This window comes from Amborella trichopoda, chromosome 2, assembly GCF_054954075.1.
Source record: "Amborella trichopoda isolate Santa Cruz 75 chromosome 2, AtrichopodaSantaCruz75HAP2 v2.0, whole genome shotgun sequence".
NCBI classification, from domain to species: domain Eukaryota; kingdom Viridiplantae; phylum Streptophyta; class Magnoliopsida; order Amborellales; family Amborellaceae; genus Amborella; species Amborella trichopoda.
Window position 1 is genome coordinate 64,977,014 of NC_142337.1, and position 27,504 is coordinate 65,004,517.

At 34.1% G+C, this 27,504-nt stretch overlaps 2 protein-coding genes across 41 annotated transcripts; both read right to left on the bottom strand.

Moving 5' to 3' along the window:
- Window positions 1-1,308: 1,308 nt before the first annotated feature.
- Window positions 1,309-7,925, bottom strand: LOC18430313 (T-box protein). 32 transcript variants are annotated; one of them, XR_016050171.1, is made up of 9 exons: window positions 7,412-7,925; window positions 5,487-5,930; window positions 5,224-5,320; window positions 4,972-5,114; window positions 3,797-3,867; window positions 2,970-3,074; window positions 2,727-2,819; window positions 2,475-2,624; window positions 1,309-1,593 (listed from the first exon to the last, which is right to left on the bottom strand). XR_016050171.1 is itself a non-coding variant. In XM_088859511.1 (9 exons), the coding sequence occupies exons 3-8, from the start codon at window positions 5,257-5,259 to the stop codon at window positions 2,542-2,544; spliced, it is 531 nt and encodes a 176-aa protein (XP_088715637.1). In that variant the 5' UTR covers window positions 5,260-5,320; window positions 5,487-5,930; window positions 7,412-7,925; the 3' UTR covers window positions 1,309-1,593; window positions 2,540-2,541. The 32 variants fall into 32 exon arrangements, 13 of the variants coding, with proteins under 13 accessions (XP_088715637.1, XP_088715636.1, XP_088715638.1 ...); XM_088859511.1 differs by having other exon boundaries at window positions 2,540-2,624; XM_088859510.1 differs by having other exon boundaries at window positions 2,536-2,624.
- Window positions 7,926-12,592: 4,667 nt separating this feature from the next.
- Window positions 12,593-26,777, bottom strand: LOC18430312 (uncharacterized). Of its 9 annotated transcripts, none has more exons than XM_088859516.1 (6): window positions 26,041-26,418; window positions 25,397-25,596; window positions 20,772-20,886; window positions 15,801-16,053; window positions 13,726-14,164; window positions 12,593-13,532 (listed from the first exon to the last, which is right to left on the bottom strand). In XM_088859516.1, the coding sequence occupies exons 5-6, from the start codon at window positions 14,085-14,087 to the stop codon at window positions 12,770-12,772; spliced, it is 1,125 nt and encodes a 374-aa protein (XP_088715642.1). In that variant the 5' UTR covers window positions 14,088-14,164; window positions 15,801-16,053; window positions 20,772-20,886; window positions 25,397-25,596; window positions 26,041-26,418; the 3' UTR covers window positions 12,593-12,769. The 9 variants fall into 9 exon arrangements, with proteins under 9 accessions (XP_088715642.1, XP_088715643.1, XP_088715646.1 ...); XM_088859517.1 differs by having other exon boundaries at window positions 25,397-25,633; window positions 26,041-26,366; XM_088859520.1 differs by lacking the exon at window positions 20,772-20,886 and having other exon boundaries at window positions 25,404-25,596.
- Between the last annotated feature and the right edge of the window lie 727 nt (window positions 26,778-27,504).

Below are 27,504 nucleotides of genomic sequence, written 5' to 3' on the forward strand. Positions count from 1 at the left end.
GATTTAAGAAGGCGATTTGAACATTTAAGTGATATTTTACCAAAATCACAAGATATATTTCTTTTAAACTTTTTGGAAAATTAATACTGTATAGGATTTAGGTGCAGAGAACGCACATGCTATAGTGAGCCCACCCCCCAAAAATCCATTTCATCCATTTTGGTAATGGATTTTGGATACAAAATTTTGCAAGTATATCATCTAACAAAGGGCATTCGAAAATATGTCACAAAATTGAAATTTGAACTCTAAAAATGTCCTATTTTATGCACTGTTTTGGACTATCATTATAATTGTTAAAGATCGTATTATTTTTAGAATTTCAAATTAATAGATCTGACGTAAAATGATTTTACAGTGATTTGGGATATCTTTTGGGTCTAAATCATTCAAAAACCAGAACAGACGACAAGGCACCCAACCTGTTTTTAGTGGTTTTTCAAGCTGTTTGTAAGAGTAAAAGCCAAAACATGCAAACTGAGATGTGGGTGTGCTACCACCATAACCTTAACCCCTTTTCCATGAGTGACTCAACTTTTCGAGATACTTCTTAAGTGTATATATGTATACATCCACCCTACCTTTGAGTATTTTTAGGACCACAAATTTAGGGAATGCATCCACCTTACCTAAAGACAAAATTAAGATAAATAAAAAAAGTATATAGTCATTTTATGCATGTTAAAAAGATAAACATGCTAAGATTTAAATGCTGATCGTCTTTGAACGGTGAGATCCAAGTGTTTAAAAACTCAAAAATCCTTTTTTGTTTTTTAAGAAACAGATCCCAATATCCTTAACAAATGATTCATCGAAGGCAGTACGACATGAATGCATCTTTTTAATCTTGTGGCTCGAAATGTCATCGGCAAAGATTGTTTTGGTGCTAGAAAACCCTAAATTGATGATATCCACCTCAACGTATAAAAATTTAAAAAATAGGATTTTTATCCCTAAAAAAAAGGATCATGAAATACATTATATGAACCATCTATTTTCAAGTGGTGACAGATATTGCCAGATTAACACATTTTTTTAGATTCAATCTTTATAGTGAAGAGCAAAATAAAAGCCAAAAGATTTCATGGTCTCCCGGAAGGAAACTATCCATTTACTCCCTCAGATAAAACCTAATATAAGAGTATTTTTAGAACCTCAAATTTTGCGATGTAACATTTTTAATGGCTAACTTCAATAAATAAATAAAAACATCCAAATAGCAGCTTAAAAGAGATCATGTCTCAAAATTAAATAGAAACTGTCCTATTTTTTATGGGTAAGATCCATAGGAAGCTCAAAATCCAAAAGTTTTCCCTTTGAATATAATCATGTATTGATTCTTAAGTGTTTCCCAAAAGTTAAGAGAGAATTGTCAAGTCTTGTACCTGGTAGTAAATGTATAGTACACTCCCACAGGAGCATAGCACATTCAAAACAAAAACATATAGCAACCACTTTCATAGCAAGTTCTACTTTGTCAGTGCCTCACTTCACATGTTACAGTATACAAGCTCAAAACAAAAAACAGCAAGTTCTTTCTTTCTTCGTCCTCCATTCTCCCAGTGTCTCTAGCATGAATACAGCTTCAAACACCTGGAATTTATCCTTTCATGTCGCCCATGTAAAAATGGTGCAAATCAAATATACTAACAAAAACTTGAGAATAGATGGTTCAGATGACGCATTACAAGATACATGATTTTTATAGCTAAAGGAAAAGTGTTCCATGAGTCAGTAGGTGCAAGAGCCCACTGACCCTTCACGACCATCTTTAAGATGGATGTTGTGTAAAACACACGGGTCAAATCAAATATGGATGGTGCCAAAAACATCCCCAGAAAAGCACATTTTGAAGTTCAAAATTGTTATTTTTTTCATATTTATTATTACCTCGGATTAGATGAATCCCTAAAATTTTGAATAAAAAATCCAACTTAAAGGTGAATTTTAGAGGGGGGGCCACATGTGTACATATGAGTCGGGTGACTCATAGAAACCCCATCCATAGCTAAATATTCATTATTCTTTCCAGATCATAATTACCAAGGCCATGATCAATTTGGTTTCTTTGATCCTATTTTCGTCAGGTTTTGATGTGTGATTTTACTCATTATCCTAAAGCCTAGGCTTTAGCTAAATTTTATCATTAAGTCACACATTGAGGTTTTTGCACCACTTTGAAACCTCATTTAGAAAACCCTATTTTGATGCTTTCTAAATCCAAGATTTAGATTCTACATCCTTTTTCTTTTATATTTTGCATAGTTGGCTAATCCAACTTGGAACCAATGCATGACCGGTTCAACCCACCAGACCAATTTTTAAAACACTGATTCATACCCATATGGTTTGAAAGAAGCACAATAATATAGAGGATTTACTTTAGTTTTTGAAATATTAGTTTTTGAGATATGCTTTCATAAATTACCTAAGATTTGAAATTTTGTTTTATAAGGAAAATTGATTATCAGTACCTTGTTTCAAGGCCTGGATGAGATTTATATTTTGGGAAAGTGTTGGATGAGAATTTCATACAAACTTTTAGCAAATAAATAACTTCTCCTCAGCCGCCACATTTCCAACATTGAAGTAGTTCACGTCAACCACTATATCACCAAAATACTCTGCAAAACCAGTCCATGTGCAATAACGTTAATTTACCAACTCGGTAAGCAATCACTAATGCCGTGCAAAAGTGAGCTTTTACGGAGAACATAACATTTTACCTTCATAAATAGTCCTTGCATCTTTGGCATAATCGGGAATAAGATCGCCGTAAATAATTCCACTTGGATGAGCATCAAGAACCACCAAAGTGCCTGAAATGCGAACAAGGAAAAAGCTAGCATCCAGCGAATAATATGGGGTGCAGAATTAGAACCAATACATGCGAACTAGTAATATTCATTACACAAAAACTGAAAAAAGTCTGAAATTTAGCACTTCAAGTGTATAATCGTATATATTACCAGGTGCTGACCATTTTGGAGGAGACCGAGTGATATTGCTCGGCATTGGTGCCAGCCAAAGAATGTTACGCATATTCATTGACTCGTCATATCTTACATAAGAACCTGCAATATAGTTTAAGAATGCATACCTACAGAGGGAAGGGGTGAAAAAGATGCAGAAAGCGGTGGAGGATTCAGAAGAGAAATAATTGCAGCAAGGGAATCAACACCTTGTAGATGGCGAGACTTGGATGGGGGAGAGATTGGATAAGGTGTAAGAAAGAGAAAGTTTTGTAACAAGAGAGCTTGGCTAGCATTTGGGGCTGATTTTGTGAAGAGAGATGCAGCAGGGGAGGAGTTGGACTTGAATCTCACCCTCTTTGTACAAAGGGTTGGGGGGGCTCCATAAAACGATGGAAAATTTCTTGTGATCCAAAAAAAATTCATTGCTCAATGTTTTTTGGCCTAAATGCGGTCGTTTTTAGATGGAGAAAATCAAAGATACAGAGACCCAAACTGCCTCTAGCTCTTATTAGTAGATATTTGGCTTGCAGTCAAAAAATATTTAAATTGGGTAAAACCTAACTAGTCCTTAAGTTTAGCAAAGTTCCGATTGAAGAAGTACAATAACCCTGAACCAAACCAACATGAAATTTAGAAGTTCAGAAGGGTACAAAGCAATAAAGGCTGAAAATTTGGCAAAACACATCAAGGTCCTCTATAATGGGCGCTTCAGACCAAATCAAGATTTGATGCTCTTTGAGATAGTAATATACCCTAAAGTTTAAAAAAAATTAATAATAATAAAAAATGAAGTGTTAACCTCCAAGCACATCGAAACATACCTTTTTGGCAGTAACCCATGTTATAAGGGAATACTTTCTTTTCATAGGCAGGGTATTCTTTTGCATGGAATCTACAAAGTTAGGACCAGGCAAATCTTAAAATGCCTAAACATTTTCCATTCTAGCCTGTTCATTTTAGAGAAATGCAATAGAAAATCCATGTATTCTCTTCAAAACCAGCAACTCAAAGTTCCAGTAAACTGCAAGGTCAGGGAGGAGGAAGAAGAAGAGAATGCATGAGGTTTTTACAGACTAAAAAGAGTGGTGATCAATAGGCATGGAGTCAGATGTCCACCTTAACTGCGTCAAATTCACTCAAATAATTAGCCTAATGTAAGCGCTTTATTACGTTATAGACAATGTTGTTAGCAGCTATGATGCACTAATACTCGTATGTGCTTAATGTGCCAGTGTTGAATATCTTGGGCTAAAAGCCCTTGAAGCTGCCCTTGGAGATGAATTACATCTTTGGTAAAATAGTAGAGATTGTATCATCCTCGCTTGTTTATCTCTAGGAAGAGAATCAAACAAATTGGTCTACTCTTTAGCAAGAGGAGTGGATAGATCCGACCTATTCATCTTCCCAAACAGATAAATGCAAACTCTTTTGAGTTGTCACCTCTTTTGTCGATACTCATACTTGTAGATCATTTTTCTTCAAAGAAAATGTATCCAGTATAATACAGTACAATATATAAAATATTGTGCATTATGATCTAGCCTATATATTGTATCAATGTGTTGGACACATGTATTTTGGTATTATATAAGCTATAACAAATATGTATAGGTGTTTTCAATAGGATACTTGTGTCTGTAGCTGCATCTGTAACTAGGCATCTTAGGTTCACAGTAGTACCTTGGCAAAATTGGAAGAGGAAAAAGAAAAAAATTACAGAGAGTTATCAATCAAGAACAATGACTAATCAAAGAAAGGGGAGATATATTGCTAGAATTATGATGCTATAAAACAGCAATTGATTATTAGCCTACTTGATTTCCAAATGTAATGCGATGACAAATGCTTGCATGTGCATTGTTTTCAAAACTCAAACGTGGGCATGCGTCATTCTCAATGAAGAGTACGAAATCATTCATTAAGAAGATTATGGAGATGAAAAGATTCATCATTACCATGTATTGAAAATGCTAGAGAACGAAAATGATATACTCACAATATTCCAAGCCTTCCTGTGTTGGTGGCTAGGAAAAGATGCCCATGGAATAAATCATAGCGATTTAAAGATACATTGAAACCCACAGAAGGACCACGTGCAACAATTGTATCAAATAAGAATGCAATGTACAAATTCAACTCCTGTGCATGATGTCCAATGATGGAAATTTAGTGATGTAATTTTGGAAAGAGAAAAATAAAATAAAAACCAGAAAAAAGATTAATATAATGATAGTCAAATAGAACATACATATGTCAATGACCTTATTAATAAAGCGCCTTCCATAATCAGTTCTTGTTAGCTCACAATGGTTCTTCTTGCATCCTTCAACATCTGGGACCTAGAACTAAAAGAACCAGTTCAGCTTGCAAGCATTTTTAGGAAGGAAACACTAACTGAATGCAGAAAAAAAAGATATAGCTTGCAAAATACACAAATCAACATCACAACTTTACAATCTTTTGATCTCCATGAATTTAATCCAAAAGACCAAGCAAGTCAAAACATAATACATAATTGATCGTAGTTGTGAATGTTGACATTAACAGCAGAATAGACCAGTAGGGACACTAGACACCATTTAATGGAAAATATTTCATAGGGCCACAACTTCATAAAGCTTCAACTCAGATCTCGCAAGAAAATGCAATTTTGGCACTGGAAAAGCTGTACATCGATCACCTCCACCTCAATGATAAAGGATATGACTTCAATCCTTAAAAACAGTCCAGATTGCTACATGTTTTCTGGACCATCTATTTCAAGTCTTCTGCTTTCTCAACCATCCACTTCAAGTCTTCACATCTCCGTCAAATCTGCTCCACTTTGGAGCTTCAAATTCCACACTCAAGGGCGGAAATAGATTTCTAGGCCATTACAAGGGTTTCCAGCCTTGGAATCACTTTTCCAGCGGGATTTTGAGGTCCTTCCTTGCCAATTTTCATAAAGATGCTGCCCTACAAAACCCACACCCTTTAAGAAAAGAACTTCCAAAGAAAGTTCTTAGTAGTAGTATGTAATTAGATTGTCCTAGTCCTTATAGTATTTGCACAATTACAAGTACCTGTACATGGCATTCTATGTATTGGGGTGGGAATGGGCCATCTCAGGTCCAACTTGGCATGTACTGGACATGGACCCAACCCAGACCCGAGTCGGGTCCAAGTCAATTAGACCCATACCCACCCACCGTGTCAGTTTGGCTCCGGGTCTACAAATATAAAATATATAATATACTTATAGATTTATATTATATACTTAATGGTTTTACTTGTATTTATACTACTACATACCGGGTTGGGTTGGGTCAAGTTGACCCCAACCTAGAGCCGACCTGACCCGACATGATTTAAGCTAGACCCGGACCTGGACCTGATCCGGTTTGGGTCGTGGTCAAGTGGACCCAGTCCTGACCCGTCGGATCCAATGTTTGGGTCAAAACCCAGACCCGGTCGGTTTTACCCATCAAGTCCACAGGTTGACCCGACCTATTTCCCACCCCTATCTATGTACATTCTTTTATTCTTAAGCATATGAGGTACACATTCATTAGCTTAATGAACTTGAATGTACACACACACCAATGTTACAAAGGCACTGATACAAATGAATGTACACACACACAAATTGGAGTAGCCTTAACTCAAGACCTCCGTGGAGATTAATATCCAAGTGGCTGGAAATTATGGACATTGTGCATGGTAAGAATGTTACATTTAGACACATTTATAGAGAGGGCAAGGCAATGATGTAGCGTATTCTTTGGCTAAAAGAGGTGTGCTCTTTACAATCTCTGATTGTTTCGGATGTTCTTATTGTTTGAGTTTATTGTAATTCTCTTGTGATCAATAAAGTTATGGAATATTGTCAAAAAAAAAAAGAAGATACAAATGAGTGTTAGAAACGACCACCAACTCCAAAAAATGACTTTTCCAAAGCCACACGTTCTGGTGGGCATGTTATTTTCGCTGACATTAAGGTGCTTTTATACTCAGATTTCAACAGTTTCTAATTTGCTGAATTATCTGAAACTCATAATTGATTGTCGCGTCTTTGGTGTGTTGAAATGTGCCAAAAAGCATGAACATGCGTTTCTATGTTACATAGACATGCACATCGATGTAGCGGGTGACGTTCAGTGACTGTGAATGAATGGAATACATGCATTCATGCTTGTATACATGTATTCATGCTTGTTGTGCATGCCCGCCTAAATGTGCAACTCGTTATAGCTAGAAAACTAAGTGAGATGAAGGAAAATTCAATAAAAGATCAAGTTAACCTTTCTCAAAAAAAAAAAAAAAATCAATAAAAGATCAAAATAAAACCATAGACACCAACAATGATAGGAGAAGAAAAAGGGGAAAGACAAAAGATGGAAAAATCGAGCCAATTAACAAAGAAATGAAACATAGAGACAGAAATTGAGAGCGCTCACAGGGATCATGGTGGGATTCAAAGTCCTATGAATGGCACCCGGATCCCCACCCGACTCCACTGCGAGGCGAGCAAGCTCCATGACCGGCAACGGAGGCCACCACACCATCTCATCTGCATCTCTCCATCCCTTTATTTGCCCTAAATCTCTTCGTCCCTCCAATTTATCATAATCATGCTCCTTCTCTCTAGGGCACAAGGGAACCAGAAATTTCAGACAAGATCTCAGCTCCTTGGCTTCTTTTTTGCTCACTCTTGCTGCCTCCTCTTTGCTCCCGAGAATCGAAAGCAGGTCCCCTGCAATCTTGTAGGGACCGGAGTCGCCGTCGCTGAAAACGCGAAGAAGGCCATTTTTTGTTGGGTGTGGGAGAAAGGAGGTGGAGAGAGAAAGAGAATAGGAGAGAGAGAAGGAGACAGAAAGTCCAACAAGTGTAGCTAGCTTCAATGGACTGAGGCATCTCATCTTCCTTCTCTCGAGACACAGAGTACAGGGTCTTCAAGGTCCATGGATCCACTTCAAATTTACGGTCTTTCCCGGTTTTTATGCGGCCAAGCCCACTTATGAAGAAATGCTTAATAAATCTATTTTTGAGATGGATTTTAATACTTAATTTTTTTTTTAAAGACAAATAATCTTGGAGATAATAAATATGAATAAATAAATAAATTTTAAAACTAAAAAAATAATAGAATTTTTTTTTTAAAGACATCTAATTTTGGAGATAATAAATATAAATAAATAAATAAATTTTAAAACTAAGAAATAATAATTCTAATAAGAAAATATTTGGACTATGAGTTTTTATTGTTTTTAGATGGAACATCTACTTGCATTCATCTTTAAGACGGATGCTTTACCCTTTTTTGGACAGCACATGTAGAACGGTCTAGCACGCATGAAACAATTTTCCAAAAACTATCTCCTACGCTATTTGGAAAAACAAAGTTTTAGAGGCCTTTTCCCATGAATTACCCCGCAATTCATCTGAGAGGGGGTGACATGATACTAAGGTTTTCTTAATAAGTTTATCATAAATTATAGCCACCTAATTTTACATCCAATGGTCAAAATTAATGCGTACGAAAGATAAATGGTCTCATTATATACTTTCCCTTCGCATTATCGGTCGTGAGGAATATATGGAAGTAGGTGGGCGTAGGCAAGAATGGAAGTTCTAAAACATGACTTTAGCATTCTTTTGGTGTGATTCAAATGTTATGAAAACAATCATCTGAACCATTATTTAAATCAAATGTAACAAACATCAAAGAAAGCAGTACTTCTAATTCATAGTTCATGGTTTAGGGAATATGAAACTTTTGCATTTAGTTGTTAGTTTTTTTTGAAACCATTCATTACACTCATAAAGGCCTTGGAGGATTGGAGGAGATATGATCTTAATTATTATTTCGCCATCATAAAATAATCTATTCCGGAAAGCCAGAGTGAGGTATTGAAGTTTTCAAATTTGAAATATCTATAATTTATCTAGTAGTTTTGGACCTTTTAAAATAACTTATGTATATATTAATTTTGTACCTTTTAAAATAACTTTGTAGGCCAATTGCTTTGGAATATTTTAAAGAAGTCAACCCATTTTTTTCATTTTCAATTAATAAATGGGTTTGCTATGGTACTAATAAACTATGTACCATATAGACTATTATTTTTTTGCGTTTTTCAATGAAAACATACTATTATCTCTTAAAAACATTTTTGATTTTTGTCTAAAGTGAATTTGATAAATGAATAGGGAAAGTTTATATAGAGCCAAGGCTTTAAACAATCAAATTAGAACCTACCGCAAAAATCTCACTAGAAGAGGTTGTTTTGATGCTCAAATATCTTCAAATTGATCATCTCTACATCAAGAAGCATAGACATGAGAAAAAAATAGATTTCAAGTTTTAAAAATAGTGCATCTTGTAATGCATTTTTAGACAATCAATTTTTTAGATTTTCAAGTTTTCATAGATCTGCTTGATCTATACTATATTTTAAATTTTAAATTTTATAATTAAAAATTGAAATATATTTTAAAGCTATTACAAATGTTTCCAATATTGAAACTACGTTTCTTGACACTATTTGAAGCTAGGCTCTAATTTAATTGTTTAGAGCCTTTGCTCTGTACTAGACGCACCCTTTATTTATTCAATTAAAAACTAATTTTTAAATGTTGGAATAAATTCCATAGAAATGTTCTGAACGTGTCGTACGAGCTTAACTTGAGAATTGATCTAGTTCATCCATGCTTGCCAACCTCATTGCTATATACAATATTATTGACAAATTGTCACACATCTTAGTCATTTTTTTCTTTTGATAAACTACTTTTTGACATATTCCCAGAAATATAAGTCAAATAACTGTACTTTAATCCCCTCATTTCTTATTATTTTTAAAATTCTAGAATTATGTTGTCTAACTTATGTTTTATTATTTTTATTTGTTTTAATTCTACAATTTTGCTGTCTAATTTATGCTTTATTATATAGATAAGATGTTATTAGGAAGGAAGGGAAACAACTTTCTTTTATGCTATCGAACTTTTCATTAGTTTATTTTATTGTGACTCCCGAGTTTGGCTTTTTCTTTTTATTTTGAAAATTGTAGTTGTATTGTTTTAGTCCGCCATTGAGAGTCATGGTGAGCAGACCTTTATTTTGCTTATTTCCTTTATAGGCAATGGTTTCTTGATTGCCATGATTAGTTTTTTTTTTTTTAATCAAGCTATATCTTACAATGCTTTTGTTACTGGTGGAATATGGACTTGCTTGCTCTCTTCTATATCTTTAATCTTTTTTTTTTAATTGTGGATTCTAGTTGTTTTTCAGTGTAATATTAAATTCATGAAGTTATGTTTTTCTGACCGTTGGATTCTAGTTGTTTTTCAGTGTAATATTAAATTCATGATGTTATGTTTTTCTGACCGTTGGATTCTAGTTCTTTTTTCTTTCTCTGATTCTATCTTGAATTCAGGAGTTCGCTGCCTAATTGGATAAGGAATAATATATGTATGGATTTAAAGGAGGGTGATTGATTTAGAAGTGAAAATGAATTGGAGAGTGATGATTTGAAAGTGAAAATGAATTGGATAAAAACCCATATTATTTGGAAGTAAAGATTCGCTATGAAATATTTCAATCAATTGTAATATTGCATTGCTCATTTTAAAATCATTTGTTTTAGATTCGCTTCAAATAAGGATGGGTTTTAAGGAGTTGACAACTCACATGTACATTTGTGTGGCTGGTCTAAAATCCATTTTAATTTATAGAGATTTATGATCTAAGCCATGATTCTTGAATGTGAAAAAATAAAATAATTTTTTTTCAATTTTAAAAGTGTGTTTTTTAAGATTTTTTTTTTTGCAGTTTGGGTGCCCACTTTTCTCACGTCCATACTAAGATGGACGTTGGATGTGACTGGGATGCATGTCCCTGACTCATGAATAACTTTTCCTTTAAATAAAAAATCCATTATTAAAGTTATAAATTATTTAAAAGGGTTAGGGTTGACAATGGAAAAAAGCTAAAATGGTGATGTTTATTGATCTAAAATCTATCTGACATATCCCTATAACAATTTGTTGGATTGTAAGGTAAATAAAAGAAAATCAGAAACATTTTGGGATTATTTTAAAAATAGATCAATTTCTCTCTCTCATTTTTTATCAAAATCATTCAAATTTATCCCAAAAATGTACCTATCACATTGATTAACAAAATCCCTAATAAAAAATGTTTGAATCAAAACCAATATATCCTCCAATTTGACCAGAGCCAATGGGATACAAGGTTGTGCGTCATGCTACAATGCCTTGCAATTTTTATCCAAAAAGCAAAGCCTGAAATGACAAACCACAAACACACCAATTTACATCCACCTAATGGTCAATAACTCAATGAGGGTATGATCTTAATAGAATAAAATGGCCGATCAATATTCGTGAAGCCGACCTCAATTAATTAGAAAAAACTATTATAATGGTAAATTTCAGGAAGTAAGAACGATCTATTAAATACTTGAAAACTCATCAACCAATAAATGAATGTGCAAGAACCAAGAATGAATATTTACGCAAGACCATTATCACTGAACCAACAAATAGTAGCATATATAGCGCACACAATTACAATTTTGCTGAAGCACGAGCCTTACATTAGATTGTAGTTAGATGCATGGTCAACTTATTTATAAAGATGCGATTAACATCCCAGGATGAGCTCAATTACGAGGATAGTTCGCCAATTGTATTCATGACTACACACACGAGTGCAATTGGTCGGGTTGGGTTGAACCTAGGTTGGGCCCGAAAAATGATATGGGACTTGGATCCGAATTCACTGGAACCGACCTAGAAATTACAATATTTATGTGTTTAACTATATTTAAATATATTTCACATATTGGGACAAAAAAATATTACTAGACTCAGACCCGGACCCGATCTGCCAGGTCCCATTTTTGGACCCATAACCGGACCCGGATTGGGTCTACCCCTCGGGTCCTAGGTCGGGTCTGGGTCCATTGCCAACACTATAACACACACCATCTCTTGGTGCTACTAATCGTGTACCTTTTTGCAATGATAGCTAATATCAACCAAAACCAAAGAGGCAACCAGGCACAAAATCAACCAGTTAAAGAACATAAAGATAAAACCACAAACAACCAAAACCACAACACCTGTATGAAAATAAACAAGAATTTGGTTCTAGAAACATAACCGTCAGAAAAACAAGAAAACCAGCCGAAGATTCAAAAACCCCAAAATCGAGGACCCAAATGCAAACCCCAAATCCAAGAACCCATCAAGAACAAAGTGCCAAATCTCCCAAAAAACACATTATAAACTCTAAAAGGGTACCAAAACAACTTTTGCAATCTACTGCTAATTGAAGTAACCTATTTGGAAAAAAAAATCCATTCTGCCCACCACAATGGCTCTCTCCCCTCCCATTCTCCATATGTGCCAATCAATGCAATTTATTGCTATTTGGAGTAACCTATTTGAAAAAATAAATAAATTTTGAGTACATTTTAAACACCAATTTTTATTACTCATAATTAAACGAGCCCTGTTTTTTCAATGTTATGAGCTATTGATTCAATTGGCCTCCATGAGGTGGAACTTGGCAACAAAGGTTAAAAAGCTAGACAAAAATTTAGTTGAACTTTTAAGGAAATCTAAATAGTTGATGTTATAGTCAAATTGATCATTCACTCGACAAATTGTCATCTTCATAATACCATAATATACAACCATATCAAACCCATACTGTCACATTACCATGTGAAAGAAATATTAAATATCATTGATCACATGTTCAATTTTCAAAAACAGCCGATTTTCTATGTAGAAGTCCGGACAGATGATGCAGGCCCACTTGCTTGTGCGGATGTCTCAGGCATCATATTATGAATGGGCTCTTTACAAGTCCTCTTATTGTGGCCCAAAGCACCACAATGTTTACAATAGTAAGCCCTCGCGTCTTTCACTTTTGTCGGTTTGCGCTGCTTCTTTGGTCTATATGATTGCGCTTCGGACCCCAGGATCATTGCCCTCGCAGCTTCTATACCCCGCCATGCTTGCATGTATGATAATGGGACACCATGATCATTTTGAACAACATTTGCAATATCTTTGGGTGTGAGATCCATCTGGTCATTTAGGCGAGCTTTAATCTTTTTTGCCACCCATTGGCTTCGTGCTAATGGTTGATGAGCCGTACCCATTAGTCTTCCACAAGTGTGCTCATTTATCATTTCTCTCACCCTGAAAATTTTTGTAGATCCGACCTTGGAGCACCGGACACGCCAACTGCAACCTTCTCCAGCACAGAATGCAATAACCCGTTCTTGATCATTTCTCAAGTACTTCACGATGAAATTCTCATGTATGGCATAGTCAACTAAATAATCGCGTAGTTCCTTGACAGTATCGAAATCTTGTCCAACACATAGGCCTACTTGCATGCATTTTGATGTGTGTCGGCTGCCTGAGGGTTCCAGGTTGTCACCATCACGTTGGATCTGTAGCTCGTGCTCAGATTTTGACTCGTACTCTTGAACTTCATTATTGGTAACAGGGACAGTCACTGGTTCATTGGGACAGCTGTGAGAAGACGTGTAAAGCATTAAGTACATATCAAAGCACATGTGATTTTCATTATATGGGAAATGTAATAGTTTTGGGTATTACGTAAAAGTCCATATTTTTCAGAAAATTATGCCTAAATTGTAGTGGTTTAGTGCAAATTAACCCAAATGGAATAAAATAAATAATTAAAGGTCTTTTTCTGATAAACCTGCTCTTTGTTGATGGAGCAACACCAACTTCAGTCGGTTGATGCTCCGCAACAATTGGTTCCAATGGTTGGTTTGCGACACATAGGTAAACCTCGGAAGCGACCATTAGCATACATTTGACATCCCCATCATCGCTTAATTCAACTAAATCCGTGTTTGGAAGTTCCTTTTCTTGATACATGATGCTCAAATTGCTTGGGTCACAACATATTCTAGCCCCCAGATGAGCCTTTAGTTGCCCGAGTGAGTTATCCCCGCTATACATTGTGGCTTTTAAATTCCCACCCTTGTAATAAATCCGACCGTCATTCAAGTTATGCTCAAAGGAACCACCATAGCGAAAAAGCAATCTCACTGACATGATTCAAGCTTCTATGTTGATTGAAATTCGTAACTTTGAATTTGGAATGAGACAACCCCAATCAGTAACACCTACACCTAGAGGGGCCAAACAGATGAATGCACACTGGTGAGAGATACAGAGTGAGAACTAAAAGAATATACATTGCACAACTTTAGCAAATCATATCACAGTACAACAAATTAAAAAAAAAAAAAAAACAGATACTTCATTAAGGTCCACAGAATGTAAATCAAAATTCAAGATAGACAAAATGTACAGGGGATGAGGCATATATAGCTAGCACACAATCTGCAAATAAAAATATATATATTGAAGAACGTGCTAAATGACGTATGCACAATGATTAATGCCAGGTGTTCATTGAGAACATAAATAAATATTCACTCAGAAAAAAAGAAAAAAACAATAGCCAAGTCTTGCTACTTTTAGTGCACAAAAAAAAAAAACACAAACTAACAAAGCTTACTACTTTTAGTGCACAAAAAAAAAAAAACACAAACTAACAAAGCACACTGCAATTTCTTATTTTGAAGGGATCATAACATATATATATATATATATATATATATATATATATATATATTAAAAAAAAAATTTCCTTTTTGGACCTTACAATACATATATCATTCGACTTTCACCAACATGATACATGCCCCAGAACAAATATACATAATTTGAAGCATGTTACAAGACATTCCCCATGATGCCAACTATCCCAACAAAATCAATTCTAACGTGGTAATGCAAACGAAAGCAAAATTAATTAAAGCTCATGTCACCCCATGGGCTGATGGAACAGTGTAAGCCCAACTGCTCAGATTGAATCTGGGCCAATCCAATGATCACAGTTGTATTTCATAATTGAATTTTAATTTTTTTTTTTTACAAATCCTAATCACTTGAAATTTAGAGCGTTTATTCTTCAAAAATAGTGGAATCTAATAAAAATATCAAAAAAATAATTCACATAAAATACATTGACCAAAATACGCCTGAAACTTTTCAGGGGTATTTTGGTTAATTTATTTTACAAGAATTATTTCTTTAATATTTTATTAGGTGCGCCTTTATGATAAGAGTTAATGCTCCAAATTTCATGTTATTTGGATTTATATCAATTAAAATTATATTACCGAAATACAGTCCTGACGGTCAGATCGGCCCAGATTCAATCTAGGTCGTCGGGCTTATACTATTCTATATTCTTGAATAGGGTTTGGTCTAATCATATTTTCTATTCTTAAAGTTTGTTTTCCTATTGATTGCATAAATAAATTAGTATAATTATTTTGTTCTATAATATGGGGAATTAATTCTGTTCTATGAACTATTTCTCCAGTAGTCATTTTATAAGGAGTAACTCTTGTTTCTGACACAAGAGAGCTTTCTCCTTCTTTGTTTGTTCTTTTTATGATAATACTTCGTTCTGGAGGATGAACACTAGTAATATTAGTACCTTCTATGGTATTATAGGTAGTATACTGCTTTTCTATTGTATTTATTTCAAAATTATCTGAATTAGACATAAAAGATTCAAAAGGAAAATAAAAAATACTATCAGAATTTTCAACATTAACTCTTCAAGAAGAAGAACCCATGATTCAAGACACTCAAGAAAATCAAGAATTAGCATTCACAAAATCCCAAAATTCATACATACAACGAATAGCCTATGGTAAAGAATGAAAACCTGCTACAGCCAGACCTTACCATCATAGACCTACACCAGTAGATATCCAATTTGAAGAAGACTTAATATCCCATACCACATCTTATTCAGGAAGAACTATAGTCAATTGGAATATAGATGGTATGTCAGAACATCAAATCCTTGACACAATGAAACATATGACAATGTATGCTTCAGCCTGCAAAATGGTAGGAAATCATGACCAGGAAGTGGCTAAAGCAATAGTGTGTGGATTCACTGGCTAGCTACGAGGCTGGTGGGATTTTCATTTACCTGAAACAATAAAAAATCAAATTCTTAATACCAGTAGGCAATGTACAGTTAAAAATGAACAACAACAGGATGTCCTCAATTCAGAAAGTGATGCCGTCAATACTCTCATTTATGCCATCACTCTTCATTTTGTAGGGAGTACAGCATTATTAGAAGCCAGATCAGAGGATTTACTCTCAAATTTACGATGCCCAACATTATCCCACTATAAATGGTACAAATACGTATTCTTTTCTAGACTCTTAACCAGAGAAGATAGTCATTTAGACCATTAGAAAGAGAAATTTATAGCCGGTCCACCATATTTATTTGCTGAAAAAGTTAAGAATAGATTGAAAACCAAGCATGGAGGAATAATACAATATTCTGCTTATACATTAAGAGAATTATCAGCAGAAATATGTACTGAAGGATTAGCCTTATGCATTGATATGAAACTTAAAAGACAATTAGATAAGCAAAGAATGACTAGTAACAAAGAATTAGGAGATTTCTGTCAACAATTCGGATATAATATTGAACAAGTTAAAGACAAATCTCATAGAAAGAAAAAATATAAAAAAGAACAAAAACTATAGCAGAATTAAAAAGAGAAATCAATGAGGTAAAAATAGAAATAAATCAACTTAGAAGTAGAATTAAAATATTAGAATTACAAAATGAAGTAAAAGATGAAATAAGTAATACAGATGAAATTGAATTTGACCAATTACTGGATCCAGTTATAAATCCTTTAGAAGTTATAGATCCTCTAGATAATGAACCCAAAGACAGTAATAAATCCGTAAATATACTTAATAAAATTATAACCCAAAAATGGTTTGTACTTGTCAAAATTATTATTCAAAATGAATACAATTTCCAATAATTAGCTCTCATAGATTCAGGTGCAGATTTGAATTATATTAGTGAAGGTTTAGTCCCTACAAAATATTTTGACAAGACAACTCAAATATTAAATACTGCAGATGGTAGTCGATTATTCATAAAATATAAATTATCTACTGTTGTAGTCTGTAATAATGGACATTGTTTTCCTACTCCTTTTATTATGGTTAAAGGACTCAGTCAAGCAGTTACACTAGGAGTTCCATTTCTTACATTATTATATCCCATAGTAATTACTCATACAGGAATAGAAACAACAATTGCAGGTAATAAAATAATATTTGAATTTATAGATAAACCTAAAATTAAAGAAATTAATAGTGTTAAAACAACTATAAAAAATAAAGAATCATGTTTGTGTTCCTTAAACGAGGAAATTAACTATAGAAGTACTAAAAAAGAGTTAAATAAGAAAGAAACAATAGAACAAATACAAATTATTAGAAAGCAAATAGAACAAAAAATATGTAGTGAAATACCCAATGCTTTCTGGGATAGGAAAAAACATGTGGTTGGATTACCTTATGAATCAGAATTTGAGGAAACAAAAATACCTACTAAGGCAAGACCAGTTCAAATGAATTCTACCTTATTAGAAACATGCCAAAAAGAAATATTAGCTAAAAAATTAATTAGACCAAGTACATCTCCTTAGAGCTGTGCTGGATTCTATGTAAATAAAAATGCTGAAAAAGAACGAGGAGTTCTTAGACTAGTAATTAATTATAAACCTTTAAACAAAGTCCTCCAATGGATAAGATACCCAATTCCAAATAAAAAAGATTTGTTAGATAGATTAGCAATGGCTACAATCTTTTCTAAATTTGATCTCAAATCAGGATATTGACAAATCCAAATTAAAGATGAAGATAAATATAAAACTGCTTTCAATGTCCCTTTTGAACAATATGAATGGAATGTAATGTCATTCGATTTAAAAAATGTTCCATCAGAATTTTTAAAAATTATGAATGATGTATTTAATCCATACTACAAATTCATGATAGTATATATTGATGATGTATTAGTCTTTTCAGAAAATATAAAACAACATTTTAAACATATTAAGGTCTTTATCAATGCAATAAGACATGCAGGATTGGTTGTCTCTGCTAAAAAAATAAAATTATTCCAAATAAAAATTAGATTTTTAGGACATCATATTAATTATGGTACAATCATACCAATTGAACGATCTATTCAATTTGATGATAAATTCCCAGATGTTATTCTAGATAAAACAGAATTACAACGTTTTTTAGGATTCTTAAATTATATAGTAGATTTTTATGAAAATCTAGCATTAGATGCCAAACCTTTATATGATAGACTCAAAAAGAATCCGCCTAAATGGACAGACGAACATACTCTAACTGTAAAGAAAATAAAACTCAAAGCCAAAGAATTACCTTGTCTAACCCTAGCCAATCCTAATATGTTTATATATATATATATATATATATATATATATATATATATATATATATATATATATATATATATATATATATATATATATATATATATATATATATATATATATATATGGAAAATGCTAGCATAGGCCAGTGGGTCTACAACTACATATGAGCCTAACAGCCCATAAGCATAGGCCAGTGGGCCTACAACTATATATGAGCCCAACAGCCCATTAGCATATGCCAGTGAGCCTGTAGCTACATATGAGCCCAACAGCCCATATTCAATCTAGGCCGATCCAATGATCACGATTGCATTTTGTATTTTAATTTTCATTTTATTTTTATAATCCAAATCACTTGAAATTTTAGGCATGTGTTCTTAACAAATAGGAGAATCCAATAAAAATATCAAAAAAATATTTTGTGAGAAATAAATTGACCCAAATACCCTTGAAACTTTTCAGGGGTATTTTGATTAATTTATATATTGTGAATGAATTTTTTAATATTTTTATTAGGTACGCATTAATGAGAAGAACACACGCCTAAAATTTCACGTAATTTGGATTAATAGAAAAAAATTAAAATTAAAATACAACATGAGTTCGTATATATCAAATCAGCCCAGATTGAATCTACGCCGTTGGGCTCATATGTAGTTGTAAACCCATTGGCCTGTGCTAGCATTTCCCTATATATACGGGGCTCATATGTAGTTGTAAACCCATTGGCCTGTGCTAGCATTTCCCTATATATATATATATATATATATATATATCATTTTTTTTCCTTTTGTGGACATTATAATACATATATCATTCGACTTTCACCAACATGACATGCCCAAGAACAAATATACATAATTTGAAACATGTTACAAGACATTCCCCATGATGCCAATTATCCCAATAAAATCAATTATAACCTGGTAATGCAAACGTAAGCAAAAATAATTAAAAGGGAAAAGAAATACTTGTAATGGCGTCGATGGACTAGAAGTCAAAGGGACAGGGATCATCAGTTAGCGAGATGATAGCGAGCCTGCTTGGGACAAGCCGGATATAGAGGGAGAGGAGAGAGAAATTGAGGAAAAATTCACATGGAGAGATGGCGGGTGTGGTGTTTTATGCCCTAGTTTGAAGGGGTCTGCTATAGCGGACCAGTCAAAACTTAAAAAATAATTCAGCACGAGTCCAAATTGTCAACATCGGACAGTTCACAGTGAAAGAATTCAAGCGGTCCAACATCAAACCACCATGTGCAAGTGAGTTTTAGGGCAGTTCAATATTTGCAACATCGAACGGACCCAGAGATAGGGGTGTTCAATATTTCTGACATTGGATGGCCTTAAATAATAATAAGAAAAAAAAGGAAATTCCCACCAATCTGATATTGGAAATGACGGACTGATGAACAAAACTGGGGGAAGAAATATGCAAGCTAGGGGCGGACTTGGGTATAATATTTGGGAAATTTTTTACTAGGCTGTAATAACTGGCCCCAAAACTGGTCCGTATGTAATTTTCCCAAGAACAAATAAAGTGGGGAGGGGGGGGGGGGGAACACCTTTTACAAAATTTTCCCCCTTGAGTGATATTTTCCCCTCCTTTTAGGCAGGTCATTTTGGACTGCTTATCTTTTTCTTTTGCGTCTTTATAGGTTCCCATTCCCAACTAACTGAAGCTTGGACCTATTCAAGTGCTACATTTGGGTGTTACCTCATTTATATTTTATTTGTAGGGATAGCATTAGTATCATGGTCTTTCCATAGGTTAGGGAGAAGAGATTAATGAAGGAAGACTGAGTGGACATTTTTAATGCTGGATGTACTACAAGTAGTAAGCATGAAGGTACATGTAGGTGGTCCTAGGTCAGGGCTACCACGTTATTGAATGTGTAGTTAATATCCCCTCCTTGAATCATAGCATGGGATTTGTTTTCCTTTTTCTTTATTTTTCTTTCTTTTGTTTACAGAGAGGAATTCATGTTTTCATGCTCAAGGAGACTCTCTCTTCTTGAATCAAAGTTAGTTAAGAGAGGAGTATATGTCAGTACATGTCCTTTTTTTTTTTTTTGGGTAATTGCAGTAGGAATCAAATTTAGGAATGGTGTTCTAAACGCTCAAGCCCCAACCATTCAAATGGCTCATGTTTTCAGGCTTAAGGAGATCCCTCCCTCACACACACATGAAATATTAATAGAAAAGAAGCCTTACAAATATGGACTCTCTATCCTAGAGTAAATTATGTCTAACAAATATGCATATTCCATGAACATATGTGTACCACCAATTACATGAAATATTACTAAAAAAGAAGCTTTACAAATATGGACTCTCTTTCCTAAAGTAAATTATGTCTAACAAATATGCATATCCCATGAACATATGCGTATCGCCAATTACTTTACCAATCATCAATCATCATGCCTTTGACATAAGGCCTATGGAAGAAAGGTCATAAAATGTCGCTCTGGTGGCATGGTAAGCCCCAATAATAGCATGAAAAGCCATCCATTTCTGCCCCTGATTATCAATTTGGAGCTTAAGAAAAAAATGCACATTTAGCGGATCCGCAAAACACTTGAGAATAAATGGTTCAAACAAATAAATGAAAGCCATTCATTCCTCTCCTCCAGGTTTATAGAATGACCATAAGAAGAAATATGGTTACTTAACATGACACTTTTTAATATAATGGTAATATGATGCTCGTTCTAATGTCTATAATCTAACAGTATACAACAGTCACGAACTCAAGAATGAATAGACCAATAACGTTAACATATCAAAAAAATTAAAGATTGAATAGACTGATAGTTAGTATCTTGTCAGAATCAACAGAACCAATGGACGTTTCTTAAGAAAATGAAATAAAACACAAAAAATGATGGAAAGCACCTATAGTGGCATGAAACCCCAAGTCCCAAAACTATCCCAAATAATGTCGATTATATTTTTCTTGATAGATACCTTATAGTATCCTTAGGAACAAGCTTATTGTAACAGCAAGATCCAGTAAAAAAGGATAGCCCCAATGCTAGGTCCCACTCTATCACCAAGAATGTCCATCACTGTGGTGACTCAATGAATTATGGGTTCTCAATGGTCTATTAGACCATACCATACTTCTCTGTAAATACTTTTTGCACCCAAATATTGCAATAATAAAACATGACCAAATAGTAGCATCAATGGGAGTGCATTGGGTCGTAACTGTCCATTGCATGATGGATGATAATGGAGAGAAAACAACCAAAATCTCAAACCCTCCAGGATATATATATATATATATATATATATATATATATATATATATATATATATATATATATATATATATATATATATCCCTATTGGAGGGTACTGTTGTTCATGTTAAAAGACAATATGAACAAAAAGATTGTAAATATGTTTATTGAATTATCAAATAGTGCTGCAAGACGTTGGATACATAACCATTTTGCAAATCATTACCAACAATGTAACACAAGAATGAATCTTCTAACATTATAATCCAGAAGTGGAAGTAACTTGTCATAGGCCCTTTTATTTACCAATGCACTACCCATGCTTGACAAGAGAGACAAATAAATAGGGCAGGAAATTGCACATAACACAAAGAAGAAAATAAAAAACGGATTTTAAAAAAAAATGAAGAAACAAAATTCATTCATAATCATAGATACTTCCTTGAGTCAAAGCATGAAGCTTCTTCAATTCAGATGGCAATGGTTGGTAATTGACTGCATCCTTAACAGAATGAGCGTTAGATCATAAAAGATATACCTTTTAAGTTGGGCACATCCAAAGTTTTTGACAATGCACATAGACTAAAGAATGGAGAGCTTGTGAGATAGATAAAATTATTTATTAGAAACTTCCAGAGAAAAATGATTGACATAAGTAGAACCCATGAGCTGCTCATGCATATTAATTGGAAAAAAGAAAAACAGTAAAGCCAATGAAGCTCTACAAATTTGATGATTTGTGATTCTGTTGCAAAAGAATTGTTAACAGAATCAAGACAGAATGGAGAAGAGGCTTTAGGTACCATGGGGTTGTATGAAGAGGGCGATGGAGCTATTATTAGCTTCTTCATCTATCTCTAAATTGCCTTAAACTTTGAAGGAGTAAAACGGACTCAGGTGTATAGCATGTCTCAGGTAAGATGAACCAATGGCAAGAGAATAAAGAGCAGCATGGGTAGACTGAAAAATCAAGTGAACCCAAACAAAGGTTATATTGTTGCATTTCATAAATGGATAAGACATCAGTCTTAATTTTATTTTTTGATTTTTAAATAAATGAAACAGCAATGATTTGTGAACCATTTTGATTGAGGCGAGTCACCCAAGCCAACACACAACTTGGTCTAGTTTCATGACTTGGTTTCTTTATCTATGGAGCCCACTCCGACAAATCTCAACCAATTAGCCAAAGTCTGTGGCTAATGGTCACTAAGAGAAGCTCCATAGATAATGGACAGATAATGTACAGCACCAAAGTTCGAAGACTCAACTCAACTCACAAACCACAAAAAGAAAACTCCTTAAATTGGGTTGAAGGCCATTGGAAACCACAAATGCAATTTGGGGGGGCCCTATACAAGGTTTAAAAATTCATTTATTATTTTTACCACTGTTTTTTCCAATAAGACCTGGAACTGATCCAAGCTGAGTTAGCTGGGGCAATCCCAAGTTTTTCATTCTTGGAGGGGCCTACTAGAAAGAGAAAGTTTGTGACTAAAATGTAAAATGATTTCCTGTGGAAATGGGAGAGTAGACTCATATTTCATAAGTCAAGGAGATAATTTAAAAGATTTTATTATCAAAAAAAATAAATAGGGATTTTAATCACAGGAGTATCATAGGTGAAGTGATTGGCTGACTTATCTGAACAATGGGAATAGGGGAGTGTAGAGACTAGCTAGTGACAATGTTTCTTGGGAGTGGGGGAGAAAACCAAGGAACATAGAAAATGGGGTCAGAATGTCCAACAATAGATCTGAATAATCAAGACAATAAAGCCTTAGATCAAAGTGAAATCTCTAAGTTGAATTCAAGAGTTCTTAAATCTACCATCAGTGAGTAGGGTGTATCCTCTACCTTTGATCCAACTTGATGAGTTTTAAAAGCATGTAACACTTGTTTGATAACATCTTGGTTGTAACACTAGGAAGACGGTTACAATATGCAGAAAGGCCAGTTCCAGAACTTTAATAAAGGGCAATCAGGAATATTGGAGAGTGTACTCCTAAGGAGACTAGGAGGAATGGCAAGAATGTGGAAGGAAGAAGAGTAGTGGGGTGGGGTCTTCTATACCCAAGGATGTCCTATTCTTTGGACATATTGACAATTTAATTGAGAAGAGAACATATATTTGATCATGGAAGTCTTGAACACACATTGAATTTACTGACAAGACAATTTGACCCACAAAATGACCATAGTTCATTAGGACTGAGGAGTGTTTTATAAAGAAATTGTCTGATGTTGTGCAAGGTTTTGCATCTCATTTGATTCAGGATTGTGACATTGGAAAATAAAATTGAAGATTCAAAAGCCTCATGAGAAGTAGTTATGCTCCAACATAAAAAGAACCAATGTGAGGAAATACATAACTCTGGTCTAACCTAGGGGAGGTATAGCAAATATTGGTAAAATTGTTGTCCACCAATATCATAGTTTTTGAATGTGCATAAAGATAGTAATGCGGGTTTAGAATCTTGCGTATGCAATCACCCACTTTATTAGCCCTGCCAAGTGAACCCCGTGTCCCTCATCATCTAGTATATCATATTGGATACTTTTGTACCTTTTTGTTACATGGACAAACTTTCCTTCTATTTTTAAATAACCCAGCATCAAGTAAACCACAAAATTGTTCTCATTTTTTCGAAAACATTTTAGCAAAACTCCAGAAATTAAAGGACAAGAATCCATGATTATTACCAATTCAGTCTTTAATCATAATTTTTTTTTTGAGAAATGTCAACATTTGTATTGCTGTAAAAGAGAGATTACAGTATAGTGTTCCTCCAGCAGTGCCCTCTAGTCTTTAATCATAATTACATAAAGCAGAATGTAAATCCCTTTTTGATAAAATCATCATTAATAAACCATCAAAACGTAGACCCTATTTTCAGTTGAAAATTTTACTTGGGCCCAAAACCATTTATTAAAGGCCTCTCATGACTTTTCTCATGGAAAATTACCCAAATATGGCAAAATACGAATCCAAACATGGTCAACTTTCTCATAGGAAGAGAACCAAACTTGGGGAAGTTTAGAAAGAAAAAGTTACAGTTGGTACAAAACAGGTGGCGATATAATTAGAAGAAAAAGAAAAGAAGACTATATAACAAATGGAGAGAAAATTAGAAGAAAAAACAGAAAAAAAAGTATAAAGGATATGTGGAGCTGATCAAAATCGATTTTTCATTACATGTTTATTGATTTATTCTATGTTGGATATATTCTCAGAGACAACATGGAGAAAAAGGTCAAACTTGGTGATCACTGAGTTTTAAGATCATGCACAAGCAATACACCCTAATATGGAAAAAACAGCCGGTCCTATAGCTTGTTCATCCTAGAACTTGAGCCCTTGAGGGTATTTGATCGTTCACTAAATTTATACAGGACAATTAATCACAAATCAAGTCTTTGCAAAATATTTTCTTATGAGATCAGAAAACTTCTCAGATAAGCAGTACAGGCCCTTCTCACAATATTCCCTCAAACAGTGGGAACAAAAATACTAGATTTTGAAGACAAAACCCCTAATCCTCTCCCTCGATCTCTTAACAATCATCAAAACCATCATCTGAGTGGTAATTCAAGCTCTGAAACCACAGGCTCCTGGTTGAACTGTGTAATTCTCTATGATGGAAAAACCCATTCGCAGTCAACATCAAAAGAGCACGCTGGATCCAATTATACAGAAACCCAAGTGGGCCATTAAAATCTCTGAGAATGTATGCAAGAAACCAATTAGAACACAAATACTAAGAAAAGCATCATATGGAATTCACCATAAACCTAATGAAGCATGCTCCCCTGGAGAGAGAAAATGAGATGTGGCTATTGTTTGGCGGCTATATTTGCTGAGTTGCAACTTGGAAACCCAATATTCAGAAATGGGAATTAAAATTGAGGCTCTAACAGAAGGCACTATCTAGAGGATAAGCATCCTCTCCCTCCCTCACTCCCTCCATAAAGCTCAACAACAATCCTCGCAAAAAAGCAACACAGAGATAAAGCTCAACAATCTGGAAACAAAAACGAAATATCAATCATTGAATGGAAAGAAAACAATAAAATTATCTCAGAGAAACTAAATTTGAAAGGTAATTACCCTATAAGGGTAGAGAGAAACAAACAGAAATCCTTGGAGCTTGAACTCAAAATAGGTTTGTTTTTTTAAAAAATTTTTTTTTTTACTCAAACTAGGTTTTCCTTCCTCTGAGATTCCCAATACAGAGATAAAGCTCAACAACAATCATCACAAAAAAGCAACGCACAGATAAAGCTCAACAATCCAGAAAAAAAACGAACTATCGATCATTGAATGGGAGATAAAGCTCAACAATCTGGAAACAAAAAACGAACTATCAATCATCGAATGAAAAGAAAACAATAACATTACCTCAGAGAAATTAAATTAATAAGTACTCACCCTAGAAAAGGGGGACGCTTAGAGAGAAACAGACATTCTTGGAGCTTGAACTGAAACTAGGTTTTCCTTCCTCTGAGATAGTAATATCTCAACCTTTTCAGAATCCAGGCAAAATGAAACGCCCCAAAAGTTTTGTGAACTTATTAGCGATTATGCGAGGTAGCAAGAGAGAGAGAGATTTGAGATGGTCAGAAAATGTCAGCGGAAGTTTGCAGTTGCACTGTTGGAACAAGGAAAGTGTGTCCACGAAATCCCTCTCTTTCTCTCTGTAAAATAGGATTTAGCAGCAGGGGAGAGAGAGGGGCGAGCAGATGAACCCGAAAAAAACAAACTTAAAATTATTTTTTATGAAATTAATTTTTTGGAGACTATTTTCGCGGGAACTATAAAAACAAACTTGAAGTTATTTTGTATGAAATTGATTTTTTTGGATACTATTTTAGCGGAAACCGTAAAAGCTCAATACTTTCTGCTTCAGGAAAATTATGAATATATTATAAAAAATATCTAAACTACCCTTCTTCATTCTTTACCTTACCGACGCCTCACTCCTTTATCCCATCAAAATAGGGCTCGGACACCGTGTAAGTACGGTATGACCATAGAGTTTCGACACCGTATAAATTGCAGTTCGACTATAGGACTTGGCACGGTGTAAAGTGCACCCCAGCAGTTGAAAATGGCGATCTGCGAGTATTCAGTTTCGGTTGTTCTCCGGCAATTGAAAAGGGAGATCTGGGAGTGCTAAGTTTCGGTCTGACAGATGTCTTAAGGCTGTTCGATTCGATAGTTGTTTTAGAGCGGTCCGGCACTTATGCGCTTCGGCAATGTGATGGTGCGTTTTAACAATGTGCTATTGGCTCTAAAACACAACCTTAAATCCGGTCAAAATGATTTTTTGTATAAAAAAAAAGTAAGTTCAATCTACAAAAATATTCTTTTTTCCTTTGGGGTGTTTACATAGAAATGTTTTTTTGGGAAAAAAATGAGAGAAATAGAGAAAAAGTTAGGTTGGGTATGTTGAAGTGTGGTATTGAGGTTTTTTGTAAATTTTTCAAAAATTTATATAAGGTTGTAACCTTAAAATGTAGAATTAAAGATGCACCTAAAAAATTTATCATAAAAGATTGTTTGGAAGTTGGGAAACCCTCTAATTGATCATCTCGACATTGAGATGTATGAATATGAAAAGAAAAAAAGATTTTGAGTCTACAAAATATTGTCTCTTGCAACACATTATCTGGACCGTCAATTTTCAAGATTTTCATGTATTCACAAATCTACATGATTTGAACAATTTTTAGACTTTAACATTTTATAATAAGAGATGAAAATAGATTCTTAAGTCATCCTAATAATTTTTTATATCAAAATTACATGTTATGATAATTTGGAGGTGCTCCTTAATTGAATCATTTAAGGTTGCAACTTCAAACAATCAAAGTAAGGCACAACTCTAAATTC